Raw genomic sequence first — 20685 nt, 5'->3', positions numbered from 1 at the left:
GGAAAAATTAAAATAAGCCGAAGAAATATACTTACTTAGTGACGCATGCTTGCTACCTCGCCTTACCCCTCACGAGGCGAGCTCCAAAGCAAGCTCGAGGGCCTGCGACGCGAGGTATAACGCCTGATGCACCTCGCCTTAACCCTTGCGAGGCAAGCTCCCACGCCAGATTTCCATAAGGCGATGTGAGTCCTAATGCCTGACCTAACTTGCTGGGGACCAGGCGACGCGCAGTGCACTGTACGACTTGCCGAAATTACATACAAACATGTTAGTACCTAAAAACAAAAAGAAAAATTCTAACTACACCAAAAAATAACTACAAATTGGGTTGTCTCCCAACGAGCGCCTTAATTAACATTACGGCATGACGAATACAATATTACAATGGGTTGCCTCCCATGAAGCGCCTGATTTAACATTACGGCACGATGCAGGCAATCGACTTAAGGCTCGCTCAACATTGGTGGCTCTAGCAAATGAGTTACTGCCACTACTTTCGTGTCATCCATGCCCAAATAATGTTTTAACCTGTTCCTATTGACTCTGAACTTGTGAGAGTCATCTTCCGTAGCAATCTCTACGGCTCTGGTGGGGTGAATCTCTAGCACACGAAATGGTCCGGACCATCTTGACTTCAATTTGTCCGGAAACAACCTCAATCTCGAATTGAATAATAATACCTTGTTTCCCTGCTTAAAATTTTGCTCAAGAATATTTTTGTTGTGCACCAGTTTCATTGTTTCCTTGTATAACCTTGTACTCTCAAAAGCATGGTACCGAAACTCGTCAAGTTCATGCAGCTCTGTGACTCTACTAGTTCTAGCGGCCTCCACTTTCAGATTTAATTGTCGCAACGCCCAGAAGGCCTTATGCTCTAAATCCACTGGTAAGTGCATTCCTTTCCAAAAACCAATTTATATGGCGACATACCAATCACAGTTTTGAATGCAGTGCGGTAAGCCCATAGCGCATCATCCAATTTTCTCGCCGAATCAGTTCGAGTAGCATTTACAGTTTTGGTCAAAACACTCTTGATTTCTCTATTTGACACCTCAACTTGCCCACTCATTTGTGGGTGATACGGAGTAGCCACTTTATGGCGAACGCCATATTTCTCCAACAGCTTTGCAAAGGCTCAGTTGCAGAAGTGGTTACCCCCGTCACTGATGATAGCTCTTGGAGTGCCAAATTGGGTGAATGTTCTTTCTTAGGAAACCAATAACTGCTTTCGCATCATTTGTTGGAAGTTCCATGGCTTCTACCCATTTCGATACATAGTCCACCACTACAAGTATGTACTTGTTAATCTATGAGCTCACAAATGGTCCCATAAAGTTGATTCCTCACATATCAAACATTTCTACCTCTTAGATTGGGTTCATGGGCATCTCATGTCAACGGGAAATATTCCCCGTCCATTGCCACTCATCACAATTTTCACCCAGAAGTGCGCATCTTTAAAAAGCGTCGCCAATAAAAACCTGACTCTAGCACTTTAGTCATTGTCCTTACACCTCTAAAATGTCCTCCATACGGTGAAGCATGACATGCATGCAAAATAGAAGATTGATCTATCTCGGGAATGCATCTCCGGATCATGTTACCAAGAAAAATCCTAAACAAGTAAGGTTCATCCTAGAAATACATGCGATAATCACAAAAGAACTTTTTCTTTTGGACAGAAGAAAGGTCACAGGGGATAATACCGTTCGCTAGGTAGTTTGCAATTTTTGTATACCATGTCTCCATCTCAAGGCTTGTGGCCAACAGTTGTTCATCCGGGAAAGTCTCCACAATCTCTTCCACCTCAACCTTATTCTCTACTCTTTCTAGCCTAGATAAGTGATCAGCCACTTAGTTCTCCGTTCCATTTCGGTCACGAATTTCTAAGTCAAATTCTTGCAACAGTAGCACCCATCGAATCAAGTGCGGCTTTGACTCCTTCTTCTCTGTTAGGTACTTGAGATCAGCATGGTTAGTATAAACAATTACCTTCGAGCCTATCAGGTATGACCTGAATTTGTCAAATGCGAACACCACTGCTAGCATCTCTTTCTCTGTCACTGTGTAATTTAGTTAGGCACCACTCAAACTTCTACTTGCATAGTATATTGGATGCATGACTTTATCTTTTTGCGGCCCAAGAACTGCTCCCACAGCATAGTCGCTTGCATCACACATCAGCTCAAATGGTTTCTCCCAGTCGGGTGCAACTATGATAGGTGCAGACACCAGCCTCTTCTTCAACTCCTCAAAAGCTACCCTGCAGTCATCAGAAAATAAAAAAGGGTGATCTTTTTCAAGCAATTTACACAAAGGGTTAGCAATTTTGGAAAAATCTTTTATAAATCTCTCATAGAAATCGACATGTCCCAAGAAACTTCTTATTGCCTTGACGGAAGTGGGTGGTGGTAACTTCTCTATCACATCAACCTTTGCGCGATCCACTTCAAATCCCTTACTAGACACTAAGTGCCCCAAGACAATACCTTCTTGTACCATGAGTTGACACTTCTCCCAGTTCAATACCAGATTAGTCTCCATACACCTTTTCAATACCCTTCTAAAGTTTATAAGGCAATCATCGAATGAGTTCCCCACTAGTGAGAAGCCATCCATGAAGACCTCCATTATTTTCTCTACTATATCTGTAAAGATGGCCATCATGCACCTTTGGAATGTGGCGGGTGCGTTGCATAGGCCAAACGACATTCTTCGAAAGGCATAGATGCCGTAAGGGCAAGTGAACAACATTTTCTCTCTATCCTCCGGGGCAATAGAAATCTGATTATACCCCGAGTATCCATCCAGTAAGTAGAAGTGGGACCTCCTTGCCAATCTATCTAGCATTTGATCAATGAATGGCAGTAGGAAATAGTGTTTCCGGGTAGCCTTGTGCAACCTTCTGTAATCCATATAGATTCACCAACCTATGACTATTCTTGTTAAGGTCAACTTGTTATTCTCATTTTTCATTACAGTCATTCCACCCTTCTTTGGCACACACTGAACCGGGCTAACCCAGTTACTGTCAGATATAGAGAGGACGATTCCCGCATCTAACCACTTGATCACTTCTTTCTTCACCACTTTTTTCATGTTGGGGTTCAGCCTTCTTTGATGTTTTCTAGAAGATTTGTTCCCATCTTCCAGTAAAATCTTATGCATACAAAATGCTGGGCTTTATACCCTTAATATCTGCAATGGTCCAACCAATTTCCATGTTTCACTCCATCAACACCTGCAAAAGTTGTTCTTCCTGCACATCTAACAAACTAGATGAGATAATAACAGGTAAAGTTGAGTTAGGTCCCAAGAAAGCATACCTGAGGTGAGACGGGAGCAGTTTTAGCTCCAACTATGGTGGCTCTTCAATTGATGGCTTAGCTGGATGGGTCTTTCTTTCTTCTAAGTGTAAAGGCTCAAATTCGAGCTCTCTTTTCCAATACCCTTGACCTTCAAGGGCCAAAAACATACTACGCTAAGTCCTCACCATCTACTTCTTCTAAGTTCGTAAGGCAGACTGCTAGAGGGTCTTTTGCGTTTAGAGCCTCGTCTTCCTCCTCCAAAATCACATCCGTAGATTTTATCAGAGAGCAGTTAGCAAATTCACTTGGTCGTCGCATAGACTTCTACACATTGAATCTTATTTCTTTATCGTTCAATCTCATTTTTAGCTCTACAGTTTCACAATCAATTAGAGCTCTCCTAGTGGCCAAGAATGACCTCCCCAAAATTATGGGAATTTCCTCGTCCACCCGGCAGTCCAGAATGACAAAATTTTTCGAAAACACAAACTTTCCAACCTGCACCAGCACATCATCAAGTATACCTGATTGCCTCTTCACCGTTCGGTCAGCTAGCTATAGTAACATGGATGCGGTTCTTGCTCTTCCAATGCCTAACCTTTTATAGACAGCCAGGGGCATCAAGTTTATGCTCGCCCCCAAATCATATAGTGCTTTAGAAAAAACATAGTTACCTATTGTGCATGGGATTGTAAAACTCCCTGGGTCGAAAAACTTCTCAGCTATAGGTCTCGCCACGACAACACTGCATGTATGAGTTAGTGTAACAATGGCCAAGTCTTGAAAATCGAACATAGACATCAAGTCCTTCATCATTTTTTCATAACCAGGCATCTCCTTCAAGGCGTCAATCGATGGAATATTCACCTGGATTTTCTTCAACATCTCCATGAATTTCTTATACTGCTCATCCTTATGATATTTGGCTAATCTCTATAGGAAGGGTGCTAGAGGTCGCTTCCTTCATGTGATTTGAGTGGCGATCTTCAGAGACTTCGACGTATATCTACCGCATCTACAGACCGAGGAGTCCCTCCTTTGCAACCTCTTTTTCTTTGCTTGTGCTCTCTTGTACATGTTGTATCTTCACCTCAGTTAACCTTGTTGAATCATCAACCTTAATGGGTACTGGCACAAGTGCTTCAGTTGGTCGGCTTTCGCGAGCAATTTCTTGCTCTAGATATAGGTCTCTACCATTTCTTAGACTCACTGCCATAAGTTGTTTTGGGCCCTGGTTTTTTGGATTGACATGAGTGTCTACAAGCAACGTCCCTTGGGGACGATTATTCAGAGCCATGGATAACTGCCCTAGTTGAATCTCAATACTTTTGATAGCTGAGTCATACGATACTACCTTTTATTGCATTTGGTGGACCTTTTCTTCCATTTTCTCACTGGCCCCAATAAGTTGTTGCAACATTCCTTTAATTTCAAACAACCCATCATCTTGTCGTACTATCTGTTATTGTTGAGGCTGTTGATATGCTAGCTATTGATTTTGCTGATTGTATCCCTATTACCTTTGATAAGGCACAACTTGACCCTGTGGTCGCATAGCACCAGGATTGTTGCTATTATTGTACTACTACTGTGCTGGTCTATATTGCTGATTTTATTGTCCCCAATTCTGACCACCTTGCCTATGTCCTCAAAAGTTGGCCACATAGTTTATATTTTCCTGATAGTTCTGGTTGTCATTTTCCACATTCCACGAGCATACATATGGTTGGTTAATGCATGGTGTACATAAGCCCCCATTAGTCGCGTCAACTATGTGTACCTTCTGCTTCTGGCCTAGTTCATCAATCTTTTTTCATGAGGATACTCATTTGCGTCATCAGAGTGGCCATATTTTTGGCTATGGAGTTATTTGGGTCCAAAGTCACTAAATGAACGACAAGAGTGATCGTAGAGTCTCTTGTCATCCATCCTGAGTTTTGAGCCATTTTATCAAGTAGGATCTTGCATTATCTGAATGATTTGCTCAAAAACGCTCCCCCTGCTGAAGCATCAACATTGGCCTTTAAGTTATTTGCCAATCCCATGTAGAACCTCTGCCCCTACATCTGATCTGGAATGCCATGATATGGACACTTGACCAGCATACTAACCTCTCCCACATTTCTTGTAGTGTTTCTATTGATCTTTGCCTGAAGCTTAATATCTCGTCAACTTGTTTGGCAGTCTTATTGGGTGGGTAGAACTTATTCAAAAACTACTTGACTAATTCCTCTCAAGTAGTGATGGAGTTTATGGGAAGTGAATTGAGCCAAGTCTAAGCCTCTCTCGTCATCGAGAATGGAAAAAACAATAGCCTTATTGCTTTTGTTGTCACATTTGGATGCCTTTGCGTGACACATATCAACAAGAAATTTTTCAGATGCTACTAAGGGTATTCAATATAAAATCCTGAGAACAGTCCCTTGTTCTGCAATAAATGTAGCATGTTGTTTGTGATTTGAAATGATTCTGCTTGTATATGAGGGACTGCAACTACGGTTGGCAGATTTACAGTGGTGGGGTGCCCAATCATACAATGCTGATTTTGGTACAAGAGGCACCACACCCTGATTGTTCGGCTCACTCGCATTGTTTCTGTTGTTTGGATCTTTTAGTCTGTCATCCATGTCTGGTTCAATTTGTTCTGTTGAGTTCTGTTGTTGTTTTCCCTTCTTGTTTGCACGATTCAGTGCCTTGAAAACTTTTTTAGGATTCGATAATGCTTCGAAAATTCACCAGTTCTTGAGGAGTTTCTAGGCATGCACCTGTAACACCCAAGACTACAAATATTAGAATTTTAATGTATTTAGTTTAAAATGAAGAAAATTGACTACACTAAGAATTCTAGCACTTCATTTAGCTGCAATTAATAACAACGTTAATTCCCCGACAACGGCGCCAAAATTTGATCATGACCAACTATGCCTTATAAAAAAGACTAAGCGGACGTTGCAAATATATTCCGGTTAATAAGTCTGGAGTCGAATCCCACAGGGAATTAACCTATTAAACACAGCTACTAGACTCGCACAAATTCACGAAATAAATCTTAAGCAATATTTAAGTAACAAATTGAATGTTTACAAACTAAATATCACGTAATGAAATGCAATAATTAATAATTAACTATGAACGATTTGTGGACAAGAATTGGAATGATCTAAGGTTATGATTTCCCCTATTGTCGGAATCCTTTCCGCCACGTTTTTTATAAATTTGCCTAAGTCTTCACTACCAAACATGAGCTCTTTGAGTGTTATAATTCTCTCCCGAGTAGCTACTACAATTACTAGATATATTTTCCCGAATTACGCTAGCTGGCCTTAAGTACGGCTCACTCGGATTGCACCAAGATTTCATTATTCCTAATCTCACCTTTTAAACCCTCCATATTGATCCCTCATATATGTTAGGAGTGATGTTATTCAACAACTACCTAAATATACACTCTCTCCCGGGTAATACACACTAAATAGGCACAGTTGATTGACAGCTCTTCAACCAACTACAATAATAACGTAGTTGAACAAATAGAGAAAATACTGCGGCAAATCTATATTAACGTAATAGAAAAATCATCCTCCACGGTTCCATCAAAACCTGAGATTAGGAGTTTAACTACTCATACTCATAGTAACAATATCGCAAATATTTTGCATAATTAAGTTACAAAGTAAAGATGAAGGAATGTAGAAATCAATGATTCTAACTCCGAACGGGTATTCCATGAGCTATTTTTGCCTTCGGTTGCAAAACTCCTTCAAAGGTGGTATTTTATGTCTATTTATATGTGTAAGGAAAGACCTAAACGACATAGGCCAAGTCCTAGTCAAACTAGGAGATGAAATAAGCCTTCAAAATCTAGAGTAAGCACGCCTCAGACCATGCCTCGCGAGGCTCCACGCGAGATGGACCTCGCCCCAGGCCACGCGACGCCAGCCTCTACGCGAGCTCGAGCTCGCCTTATCCCTCGCGTCGCCTACTCCCACACAAGCTCAGGGGCTCGCCTCGCTAGCTTCCACGCGAGCTAAAAGGCTCGCTTCGCCTGCTGCTTCATTTCTTCCGCTACTCAATTCTTTCTTTCGTCTTTCCAGCTATTTTCGAGCACTCTTTATACTTTACATATTCCTTTTGCTCTACTCTCATCTCCAATTCACCTACACATAAATAGACTACATTACGTGCAAATAAAGTGTAGTTTAACATTAAAGCACATAAAATGCAAGGTAATTAATGTATTAAAATATGGTATTATCGCCACATATCAGGAACTTTTCAATATTTCCTTAATATGAAGCATTTACAGCCACACAAATGTTCTGGCAAGTTTAATAGTACAAGTTTCAAAAGTTTTAAAGCTGCAGTGATTTGGTTCGTAGCAGCCCAAGTATATCCAGGAGTTCCTTTTACACGCTACGCTATCCTCGGCGACGATATCGTCACAGAGAACAGGCGGAAAGAGGTTCATCAGAGCAATAGGGAAAGCTTATAGAGGGGTGGTCTTACTACGACAAGTGAAGCCAGGGTTCCCTTTGTTCGGTGTCGCCTTCGGCTCCATACTGAAAAGGCCGGCCATGAAGGGACATTACAACTATCCTTTCTGGGAATACCGGGCTTTATATGATCTTGATCAGTGATCAGTATATTTTAATATTCTGGATCCTTATGTGCTTTTTTTTGTTATACTAGCGGCGACAGATCTATTAGTAAACAGGAGTCGCTATCGCTCACCTGGCTGGATGTCAATCTGACGGATGGTTCCATCGAAGAGAAGAAAATGAAAGGCTTTCATAAAAATTCTCGTAGAATCGAGAATGAAGTTTTCATTCTGTACATGCCAGATTATGAATTAGTAACTGCTTCCAATTTCCAAAAAAAAAATCCCAATTGTGTCGAACTTTCCATTTTTGGAATGGAGGCTTGGCTGGTACCAGGCTCTAAGAGAGTTTTCTTCGAGCGAACGGTCTTTCTATCTTTTTGGGTTGCATGCCCAAGACATGACACAATCCCTAAAGAGTATGATGTGCCCGACCTTGCTTCTCTTGATCCCCACCCACTTCCCGTAAAGGCAAGAGGCGGTCACCGGTAGACTCATCTCAAAGCTGAAATGAAGAAAGTAAAGTTCTTGCATTTTTCGAGATGTCACTGGTACTATCTTTCTGTCTTTGACCTAACGATTGAGGGGTGCTTCTTATCTGCTTCGGCGGCGCTTTTTCGCCTTCTCTTCGCTCTGGACAGGAGCGCTAGTGGACACGGGGAGGACAGAAGAACAACGGATTGAACAGGACAACCGGGAAGTCTCTGCACCTATCCTTTTTTTCTGAACCTTTGTTTGTTTTCGGAAAACAGGATTTGGCTCAGGATTGCCCTTTTTTGTTAATTCCAGGGTTTCTCTGAAAGGGTTTGTGTGAATAATGGAATGGTTAACATTACTCATTTTAAACTCTCCCGCGGTGATATAATATCTTTTCAAGAAAATGATGCGAGAACCCGCGGTGAAGAAATAAAGAGATCCTTCTATATCGAGACAAGAAAACATCTTTGATTACGATTAAAAGGAACAATCTCCGGTAAATTGATTCCATTCTGCTACTAGGGTTCCAAACCTTCCCCTGAGCTCTAGAATCTATAAATATCTTTTCAACTCAAGAAATGCTAAAGCTATTTAGAGTTGGTATTTCTAACTAAGTCGACATCGGCAGCTACCGCGACCCCTGCTTCTTTAGGTGGAACTCCAGGTTTAGGAGTACCTTAACTTGAATTTCAAGCCTATGTCTTTCGCTTGCCTAAGGTACCGACGGAGGACCAAGAAACTACTCGACCTCGTACATCTGTAAAAGTGACACACAAATGCTACAGATTATTTAAGATCACGTATCTCTAAAGTTTTCCCTTCCTTATTAAAGCTTGTATCAAATCAAACTAGGACAATCTTTTTGAACAGAGTTAGAGGGAGTGATAGAGTAGCTGAAAATGAATTTGTTTTTCTTCAGCTCCATTTAGTCATTTACTATTCTATTACCCCTGTTTTCTCCTCTCTTGTTTTACTTTTGAAGGATAAATATTTGAGTTAAAGTTCTATGCACTAATCAAGTCGCAATCACTTATTAGGTAATCGCAGGCACATCTCATGATCATTATTAATTGCTTGGTAAAAATCCCAACTAATCTACTATAACAGGTTAATTGCGTATATTATTTAAATCCTAATCATATTGTTGAATCTATACTTTCTAACTTGCAATTGATAACAAATACTTAGATGCGTTTGGAATCAAAATGACTTGTTAAATAGTTCTTCCTAAGCTTTTCTTGTATCTTGGAAATAAACAGCTGATTTATTTATAGATGACTTATGTATTCATTCCATCCCTATCTAAACACAACATCTCGACATTTTTCTCTTTTACAAACTGTTTCTTAAAAAAAAGGCCTAAGTGAAGCAAAGTGTAAAAGGTAAAATGCAAAGGTCTTTCAAAGGAACACAAAGTTCTCAATTATGAGCTGGAAAATCAGGCCAGGTTCACCAGAGTCCAAAAAGAGAAATGATTTAAGAATACTGAATAAAATACATGGGATGCCTCCAAAATACTTACAGGACACCAATTCTGCCTCACAAAAATCAGAATTGCATATCTTATTTGTGTGTTGTGTCAACATCATCTCATCAACCAGATTTTACTAGTATTAAATTATAGGAAATTTTTTTAGTCAAATGTTTGGAGACAATCATCATACAACGGTAGCCATGATTTTAACGGGTACTTCAAACTGATTTTACAAATATGTCCAAACGGTTTAAACATCAAATGTTCGAAATTTACTTGATGATTGCATAAATTTATCTTGATCAAAATTTATGCATATCAGATTTCAATCAATTTTGAAGAATTCTCATGAATCATGACATGATAAAGCATAACAATAAGTTTCATTAAACTAAAATAAATTTAATTAATTTAAAAGGATAGACCACTTTCAATTCAAAGGAGAGCCAACTTGAATAGGCTCTTTTTTTTATCATTCTGTTCATACACCTACCCACCCACCCACTCATCTCATCTCACCAACCAAAAAAGGTACAACCATGACAGCCCCTAGTACAACATTCCTGTTTGATTCATGCATAAACAGAGCCGCAAGAGAGAGCCATCAATAAGAAAGCAGCTTGTTCTACTTCACCAAGTTTGTGAGTTGAACTTGATCTTGATCTTGATCTTGGTCTCTGCAATGCTACTACTTGTCTACCAAAAGGCAAAAACTTCTTCTTTAATAAACAACCATTACTGCTGCTGCTGCTGGTACTATCTCCACTGCTGCTCGTACTACTGTTACTGCAGTACTGGTTTTTATTTTCAGATGATTTCTTCAATTTCTTGTCTTCTTTGTTCAATCCCAGAAGTGCTCTTCTCTTCTTCCTGCTCCTGATCCCACAAGCATTACACAATGACTGCATTCATAAAATCAATCATTACAATCTTTTCAAAAATATAATAAAAATATCTAATTCAAAAATATATATCTTACTGACCTTAGGGCCAGCAGGGCCACCACGCCAAAGAGGGGTTTTTGTGGTACCACAATCAGCACATGTTTTTAGTTGGCTTTCTGCTTGGCTCATCATATCCTCAGATCCCCAATCCTATACCAAAAAAGAATCAGACATTAGTATATATATAGAGAGAGAGAGAGAGTATGATCAAAGGTAAAATGGTTCAAGGGTGGATCTTGATCACTCACTTTATCACTTAGATCCATCACTTTGATCAACTAATTAACTACAAAGACCAAGTGAAAAGAACATCCAACAGAACAACCTTGATCGCCTCAGCTTCAATGATCACACCTAAAACTACTAATACCAAAAACTAAGCAAAACCCAGAACAAGAAATCGTAGATAAATCAGCTGAATCACACTTGACTCTTGATTTCAACTAGACGAACAACTGATTAGACCCGCTCAAGAACTCAAAAAATGAAATGTTTAGCAGGAAATTAGTAGAAATTAAGGGGTTTAGTAAACCGACTTGAAGAGAGACTGCGGGAAAGATATAGAGAGAGACCGACACTGAAAGAGAGTAGTGGCTGATCTCAGGAGATATAAAATGTGGGGTTTATAAGAGGGCTTACGAAAACCCTAGGCGCGAGGGATTCTTGAAATGACTAAGTTACCCTTGGTTACGAAAATGTTTATCCCACAATCGACCCGCCATTAAAATGTTTTTTGTTATTTCTAGGGTGGGGTCAATATGGGCACTTTAGAAGATTTTCTTTTTCTGTTTGCCGCCTTATGTTAAATTTAGGGTTTTCAAGACTTGATCACCCCGCCAAGCTACACCCCCTTTCTCACTTCCTCAAGAAACGTTAAACGTTTTGTATATAAGAATAAATAATTAATTAATTAACATTATTAGATATCATTTTGTCACCTACTACTACTTTCGACATGAATTTCTTTTCCTAAAACTTGCTAATGCCAAGAGTATATATCACCTTGCAATAAGTGATGCATTCAATTGATTTATGAAATGTATATTTAATTTTATTTATATAAATTTGTTACTATACTTTTTACATAGAGTCCCACGCTAAAAACGTTAGATTCAGTTGAATCCTATGATATAAGCGTAATACGCATTTCTATTATTAGAACAAATTAATATGAAATATATACTTGAATATTTATTCATATGTTAAATCGAATATGTAATTATTGTAATCTGCGATTGATTGCAACAATATTTATGCAACCTCCGTCGTTCATGCTTATATATAGCAAAGATTATTCATTGCCAACAAAATTAATAGGGTAATTTTTCATATGTCTTAGGTTGTTGGTTTTACTGTCGTTTGTTGCATGCAACATAGTTTCTTTGTTTTTGGGTAAGTAAATGATTTTATTTACCAGTATAACTATTTACCACTTATACGAATAAGAGACAGACAATATGTATATGTTCTTTAATTTAATTTATGATGTGCTTTAAGGATTCCTTTGTTAAGGCTTAATACGTACTACGCCCTTTCCATATTATCATTTACCCTTAAATACGTGAAACATTTGTTACTAATACCCTATTACGTGAATTAAGATGGCGTGCTACGCAAAAAATTATACACGTCAAAAAAAAAAAAAAAAAAAAAATCCCCCGTTTCCTCTCTTCGGCATCTTCTCCAACATCCTCCTCATTTTCATAATTATTCCATCATCCATCATCTACCATCTCTGTCACCACTCATCACTATCAGCTGTTCAGCCACCAGCAAGGCAACCAAAAAACTTCGATCGACCTCTCTGCTACATCTTCCAGCGTCATCTTCGTCACTAGTTGCTCAGCAATCAGCAAAGACCACCATCAACTCCTCAACCATTTAAGCATCATCTACTCAGCTACCAACTTATCACCTTGCATTCTCACTATAAACAAGAAAAAATATCACAACTTGTCCTACTTGTTCTAATTTACCGTATTGTTACATACTGTTATTATTGCTTTTATGCATTATTTTGTAAGGCTTGTTCCAGGGGGTAAAATGAAGGAGCGAGTCGATGATTTCACTCCGATCCGTGTAGGTCCATCCAATAGTGGTGTTGTTGAGCCTCGCTGACTTTGTTTCAGTCCTATCGAGATTTTAGTAGAAGTGAGTCTTCCACCGTTGGTTCATAAAGCAGCTTATACTCTATCCTTATATTTTCTATTTTTATTATGTCCCACAGACTTTTGTACTGAAATATTGTCTTTAAACGCTCCTTGACAGTTGTATAATGAATTTTGGGATATTTTATTACGATTTTAATTAGACTTCAGTGTATATCAAGATCTATTTTATGGCTCCATTTTATTATTATTATATGCACTTTAAATTGGTTAAACGATAATGGTTCATCTGGTGAGTAGTGGCTCATAATTAGATAGATGCCAATCACGGCATATGTTTTCAAGCGGTGACACCTTCACCATTTTTGTAACGATCCAGTCGGTCGTTTTGAGTATTTTAGTCTCAATCCTCTAATTAATGCTTCATCTATATTATATTGTGGTTACGTGACTCTTCGGGATATTTGGTTTTGGTTTCGGTAGAGTTTCGGAGTGAAATGGTACACATAGTCCCTAAGTTGGAAGGTTAAGTCGTAGGAGTTGACCGTAGTTTGACTTGTGTGAAGACAACTCCGAAATGGAGTTTTGATGGTTCTGATAGCTTCGTATGGTGATTTTGGTCTTATGAGCGTGTCTGGATGTTGATTTGGAGGTCCGTAGGTCGTTTCGGTGTGATTTGGCGAAAGTTAATTAGAGGAATTTGGGAAGTATGATCGGGAGTAACTTTGTGGATATTGGGGTCGGATCTCGATTCCGAAAGTTGAAATAGGTCTGTAATATCAATTATGGCTTGTGTGAAAAATTCAAGGTCAATCAGAGTCGTTTTGGTATGAATCGGCGTTGGTTCCGGAATTCGGAAGTTCATAATTGCTTAGGCTTGAATTTGGGTTGCAATTCGTAGTTTTTGCATTGTTTGATGTGATTTTAGGACTCGAGTAGGTCTGTTATGTGTGTTGGAACTTGTTGGTATTTTCGAACGGGGTCCCGAGGGGCCCCGGGTGTGAATTGGATGGAAATCGGATCATTTTTAAACTTGATGTTCTACTGAAAGCTGGGCTGTTCTGGCGTTTTCGCACCTGCAGAGGAGATGCCTGCAAGTGCGGGCTCGAAAATGCGAGCCACTGGTCGCAGAAGCGGAAATGACCTAGCCCAGTTGGGATCACAGGTGCGGAGAATGGTCGTAGATGCGGAGGAAGGCTGTTTGGTCAATCATCGTAGAAACGGAGAAGGCTCCGCAGGAGCGCACACGCATGTGCGAATCTTGTTCGCAGAAGCGGAACTTGCCTGAGTAAGTGGAATTCGCACCTACGATAGAAATTTCGCAGGTGTAGAGCCGTAGACGCAGTAGTAAGGCCCGCAGAAGCGAATTCACTAGGTAGAAAAGAGGGATTTCGACGGTTTTGGTTCATATTTCATTTTGGAATTTTGGGAGATCGATTTGAGAAGAAATTTTGAGGATTTTTCAGAGGAATTATTGGGGTAAGAATTCTTGGCTCAAATTTGATTAAATTACACTAATCTATCATTATTATTATTATCATATATTAAGGATTTGAGTTGGAAAAATTATAAAAGTTCTTAGACTAAGTTTTTGGGTTTTGAAAGGCAAAACTAGATCGGTGGATAATGCTTGTATAGTTGGACTCGATATCAAATAGAGATTCGAATTTATAATTTTGGTTAGGTTCCAAGACGCGGGCCCTGGCTGACTTTTTGGGGCAATTTTTCTATTTTTTCTAAGATCATAATTTCATTATTTAAATTAGTTTCCTATAGTTATATTTATAGTATGAAATTGTTTTGGCTAGATTCGAGCCGTTCGGAGTTGGAAAATTGAGGGAAAGGCCTTCTAGTTGATTGATTTAGCGTGAGGTAAGTGACTTGTCTAACATTATGTAGGGGAAATTCCCCTTAGAATTTGGTATTGTTGTAATAATTGTAATATGTGAAGGATGTGTACGCAAGGTGACGAGTGCATACACGGGCTAAATGTTTAAATTCCAGTTTTAGCTACGTCGTTTTCCTTTCATGCTTTAATTGAGTTACTTTAACATGTTATAGTCATCATGTTTAGCCTAATTTCACATGTCTACTTGTCTTATCTCTTATTTGCAACTTGTCCTACATGTTTTGTTGAATTACTTGCTTTCTTTAATTCTGTGGTCATTATTTAACTGTGGGATTCTTTACATGAAATTTGCTATCCTGGGAATATCTTGTTGTTGAGTTTGGTATTGAGTTGCAAACGTCGTGGTTTCTATTGAGGCAAAGTATAAGTTGTGAAATATCATTTATTGAGTTATTCTCTGGTTGCTATTGTTGAGACTTTGTGTACATTGTGGTTGAGCCGTGGGCTCCTTGTTGTGAATTTATGTTATTGTTGGCTTTTTTTTTCTTTTTTCTGGCAAGTGTGATATTGGGCACTTGAGGTTTGCACGAGGTTTTCTGCCATGCTGTTATTACTATTGATAGAAATGCGGTGGTATAAGGTCTGGGTGTTGAAACACATGCGGTGAGATAATGTGGGCTTGATGCGCGTGGCTAGTAGGGTAACTACTAAAAGACATGCGGTGTGATAAGGTGGGCTAAAACTTGGGGTGCTGTTTTGGAATAATTTTTAAAACTAAATGTAAAAGCTCCCGTGGTGATATAAGGAAAAGGCTGTGAGATACTTTTTATGATTTGGGACTACGAAGCGGTACCTCAGTAGTGGCCCTTGTTCATCTTTCTTTATTTGTTGTATTTGCCTTGGTTGTTTGTTTCCTTAACGGGTAAATCCTTGTTTCCTTTCGTGTTGTATTAACTATCTTGATCTCGGTTATTAACCTTCCGTAAATTCCTTATTTTTTTAATTTTCTTTGTCATTATCATTATATCGTTATATTTCGTCTTGTTTCTTATTATCTCTAGTAGGACCTTGACCAGACCTCGTCATTACTCTAACGAGGTTAGGCTTGACACTTACTAGGTATCGTTGTGGTGTACTCATACTATGGTTCTGCACATGCTTTTGTGCAGATCCAGGTACATCTTATCAGTCCCGGCACTAGTGCGCTGAATTGCATTTGGAGACTTCAAGGTACATCTGCCTGCGTCCGCAGGCCTCGGAGTGCTCTTCTATCCTGTTCTTCCTTATTTCATTTCACTTTTATAGACAGTAATGTATAGGATTGTTCAACACTATACTTAAGAGCTTGTGACTTATATATGATTATCAGGTTTTGGGAGGTGTATGTATTGAGCTTACAGATTTTATTTATGAAATTGGAGTTTGAAATTTTAAGCTTTTATGTAATGTTTTCGTATATTATTTAACTTACCTAGTGTTAAAAACTAGGTGTCATCATGACATCCTACGAAAAGAATTTGGGGCGTTGAGCCGGTGACAATTTTCAAATTTCAACAACTAGAAACCGCCACTTTCTGTCGATAAAATAAAATGACTCACCATCTCTAGTCTAAAAAATAACTTCAGGAATCAGGACACTATCGAATCTTGCTTTGTGGAGTGGTAAGAAAGGTGCACAAATTTTTGTGGAGTTCGGTGATCTGCATGGATATTTTTGTTTTGCTCAATAGTATCTAACTCGTGATGACTGATGATGCATAAAGTGCACGTGACAGCTCTGTGAGATGTCTTTGATCTTGAATGAAGGAAAATAATTAAAGTGATCTGAGTTTTACTCTTCAAATTAATTTGTACATACTGCATGTCAATACGATTCTTTTTTCTTTTTTGGTTGCCAATTTGATGTTATGTCTCCGAAGAATCAAGTGATAACTATGAAAAATCTGGTTTTTTTAGATTCGTTGTTTTCCTTTATACTTTCATGACTATCTGGTAGCTAATTGAATAGAAGTCCTTATAAACCATGTAGCTTCATTCATTAAAAACATGCTAGTCCATAAAGAATGTAAGAAAACCTTGGGACTGAATTCTAATATTATCTTGAAGTGAAAGGTTTTCACCTTTTCTTTTGCTGATCACTTTGAATTGTTGGGCTAAAATGGTCCAAAAATATTTTTAATATGGTGTGATATTGTCTGCTTTGGGTCAAGCCCGCACGATTTTCCCAAAAGGCCTAACAACATTAAGAGTATCCAACTCCTTATAAGTAAGTTATTTTTCTTTTTTACTTTCCATGCACTTTGTTCACACACTCCCAACATGAATTTCATTCGTTAAAAGAATTTATTAAGTACTCCCTCTGTTCCAGTTTATGTGAACCTATTTTCTTTTTGGTCCGTTCCAAAAAGAATGACCCCTTTCTAAATTTGAAAATAATTTAACTTAAACTTTCAATTCTACCCTTAATGAGATGCTTTTATAACCACACAAATACCCAGGGCCACTTTTTGAATTGTTTAGGACTACAAACTCTAAAAGTATTCAATTTTTATTAAACTTCATACCCAATCAAACAAGTTTACATAAATTGAAATAGAGGGAGTTGTTGGGATATATACTATTAACCATGAGTTTGGTTTAGATATAGTATTTATTATGAAATAATTGTTTATACAGTTTTAATAAAGTTTTAAATAGATCATATAATAGTCTGTGTCCTTTGCTTATATAGTAGATGATTTAGTGTATAGAGTTTAGCTTATACACGGAAGATTAAATCATCGGTTCTTATAAGTATAAAGTTTGAGTTCACAATCTAATGGTGGAATTGGACAAACCATCAGGAATGATTGTAGCACAAGATTAAATATAATTAATCTTGATTATGGGAATGGTTTAATTCCAACTTCTTGTGCTAGTACATTTTGTATGTATTGAACGGACCAGGTAGAGATAAGTATTTTATACTGACTTAATAAAATAAACTCTCTAGCCATTAAATGTACTTATACTCTTAATCTTGATATAATTATTATTAGCTGTGTGTATTATTATTGTTTTGATTTATTAAAAGGCGAGATTCTTTCGTGGGTCAATATGCCTGGTAAATTGGATAATAATAATATACATTGGCGAAGTAATAGTTAGTTGATGGAATCCATGTCTCGGTTTAGAGATTGATGATATACCTTTATGAAAGCTTATAAGTTTGCATGTGTAAACCCGGCCGATGGATTTTGTATCCGACACATGAAATAAGTTAAGCGAAAGTCTAAAGGAAATAATCAATAAATTAAATCGTCAGTAATTTAATTTACTTGATTAGTATCTGAATCTTAATATGGGGAGTTAAATAAGATTTAATGGATGAATTTCGAAATTGGATAAGGAGTGCAATTACGGATTTTTAGTGGAATAATTCGTAATTAATTATGGTAGATATTAATTTCGAAAATTAGAAATTAATTCCATAATTGAAGCCTTGTTAATTAAATTCTATGGTCCCTACTGTGCCTAAATAATAGGAAATAAAGGAATCATTTTTCTGGTGGAAAAGAAAACCCAACAGGTTTTGGAAAAGGGTCTTAACCCTTAAAACTTGTGCTATAAATACATAAGGTTTTCCACCTAGAGGTATGAGTAGATGGTGGCTGAAATTTTCAGCCAAGTTTTCCTAGAAATTTCGCCCACACGAAATTGCTATTTTCGGGTATTATTTGGGTAACACAGTAGAAGACCGTGGAACGTTCGAGGATCACGATTGTGCGGGTGATGGAGATTCCATTGAGAAGTTATGGAACTGAAGGCTCACGTGGTAGAAGAGATATGTTCACGCTTCAAGAGGTAACCCGTGAAATCCCGTTTATGCTAGTTGTCTAAATTACATGTGATTTTGATACTGGGATTGCTTCCGCTGCATATAATAATCCATCAATTGGTATCAGAGCTCACTCACATCTAATTAGATAACTAAGTTTTTCATGAAACAAGAATATGGTGTTTATGTGCATTTTTTGAATTACATATATATGTGGTTTTCTGAAAAACTGCACTGCTGTTTTGTGAATTAACTGTGCATAATTTATGGATTATTCTTATAATCATGAGATATATGTTTTCTTATTGATATTTGATTGAGATTATCTGAATTTTTTGGGGTAAACCCTAGAAAAACGCAAAACCTGTTTTTGACCGAATAGCCGGAATTTTCGGAGGTCAGCGAACTTGACGGACTCCGATTGAGCTGATATTTGGTGGGTCCATCGGAAACGCCGTGGTGAGAAAAACTCACTGCCTTGGCAGTGAATCATGGTATTTTTCGGCGTTTTGAGGTCGTTTGGACTGTGTTTTGGACGTTTTTCTATTTTCTGGAAATTATTTCTTAATAATTTTAATTCTTTTTTAATTCAATGGTGTTGGGGATGACTCCCCATGGTCCCCATGATTAAATACTAGTCATATAATAGGTTTACACATTGACTATTAGCAAATAAACGTGTTGTTGTATTAAATTCAATAATAGAGGTGTAAGATTTTATTGACTAGGTCTTACAAGGTATAATTCATATTGTGTAATGATATAATTATTTTGTAAGAAAGTAAAATTCTCTATTTGATATCCTGGATGACTAATGATTGGAGCGTTTGGCATGTTTGTGCATAAAAAATTTCTCAAATTTAAGTTTATATTTTCATGCCCTACGTGATTACTAGTTTGGATTTTCGATGAAGAATTTTGTTCTCTGATTGGAGGTTCTAATTAAGTGAAATATGACGGTATGTTGTATGAGTTTTATAATGTTGGTATGACTTTTAAGCTATGGTCTACCATAAAAGAGTTGTTCACACGCTCGAAACGCAAACCAAGGTGGAGATTGAAAATGTTGGTTTATGTTTAGTTAACAATGGCATGCTGAAAATGTTGGTTTATGTTTAGTCAACAATGGCATGCCAATTGGAAGAGTTGGTGGAAAGAGTTGGTGTGGATGCTAGGAGGAAGCTTCCTCCTTTGATGTCACCCATGACATCAAGAGGAGGTAGTTTGATGTCAGCAATGACATCAAGAGGAGGTCTTTACCTCTATAAATAGATGCACTCCTTCACTTGTAGAAATCATCCCAAAATAATACAATACATTGTAGTGAGTAGAGAGTTAAGAGAGAAATTCTCTTAAGTGTAATTGGGAAATCTCCCCTTCCTTTGTTAATATTAAAAGGGCAATTGTTCTCTGGTGGACGTAGGATTATTTTGATCCGAACCACGTTAAATCTTGTGTTCTTTCTTTTACGTTTCCGCTAACAATTGGTATCAGAGCGACAGGATTCTTTAACGATCCAAGGAGAAAGAACAAGCAAATATGAGTTCCATGAAGTTTGAAATTGATAGATTCAATGGACGCAACAACTTCAATATCTGGAAGATCCAGATGATGGCGTTACTGCGGAGGGAAGGTTCAATCCATGCTATTGACGGAAAGTATCCTACGGATATATCAGCTCCCGACAAGGAGAAGATTGAAGGGGATGCATTGAGTGCAATCCAACTATCCCTTGCACCTAACGTGCTTTGTGAAGTGAGTACGGGTACCGAAGAGACGGCCAAACAGTTGTGGGAAAAGCTAGAAGGGCTATACCAAGACCGATCAGTGACAACAAGAATGTTGTTACAACGGCGTCTTCACACATTTAAGATGGGGTCAGGTACTTCGTTACAAGATCATTTAGATGCGTTTAATAAACTTGTCATGGACTTACAGATTGCAGGAATTAAAAGGGAGGAGGAGACGCTTGCATGTGCTTTGCTATTTTCATTGACTTCAGGATATCGTGATATTGAGAATTCAATGATGTATAGCAAGGAGCCTATCAAGCTTGAGCAAGTGCGGCAGGCACTTAACTCTAGTGATGTGCGGAGGCACATTGAAGG

General features: G+C 38.2%; 1 protein-coding gene across 1 annotated transcript; it reads right to left on the bottom strand.

Annotated features, from left to right (window-relative positions):
* Nucleotides 1–10223: 10223 nt before the first annotated feature.
* Nucleotides 10224–11403, bottom strand: LOC104242305 (GATA transcription factor 16-like). The gene is made up of 3 exons (XM_009797333.2): nucleotides 11052–11403; nucleotides 10843–10953; nucleotides 10224–10761 (listed from the first exon to the last, which is right to left on the bottom strand). Exons 1-3 carry the CDS (start codon nucleotides 11067–11069, stop codon nucleotides 10432–10434), a joined length of 459 nt encoding a protein of 152 aa, XP_009795635.1. The 5' UTR covers nucleotides 11070–11403; the 3' UTR covers nucleotides 10224–10431.
* Nucleotides 11404–20685: the final 9282 nt, after the last annotated feature.

Source organism: Nicotiana sylvestris, chromosome 9, assembly GCF_000393655.2.
Source record: "Nicotiana sylvestris chromosome 9, ASM39365v2, whole genome shotgun sequence".
In the NCBI taxonomy this organism is placed as follows: Eukaryota; Viridiplantae; Streptophyta; class Magnoliopsida; order Solanales; family Solanaceae; genus Nicotiana; species Nicotiana sylvestris.
The sequence above is the reverse complement of the archived record's forward strand: the minus strand, read 5'-3'. Positions and strand labels throughout refer to the sequence as shown.

Coding starts and splice junctions, on each gene's coding strand:
- LOC104242305 (XM_009797333.2), bottom strand. Junction 10,762..10,842: donor GTGGCCCTGCTGGCCCTAAG/GTCAGTAAGATA, acceptor TTATGAATGCAG/TCATTGTGTAATGCTTGTGG.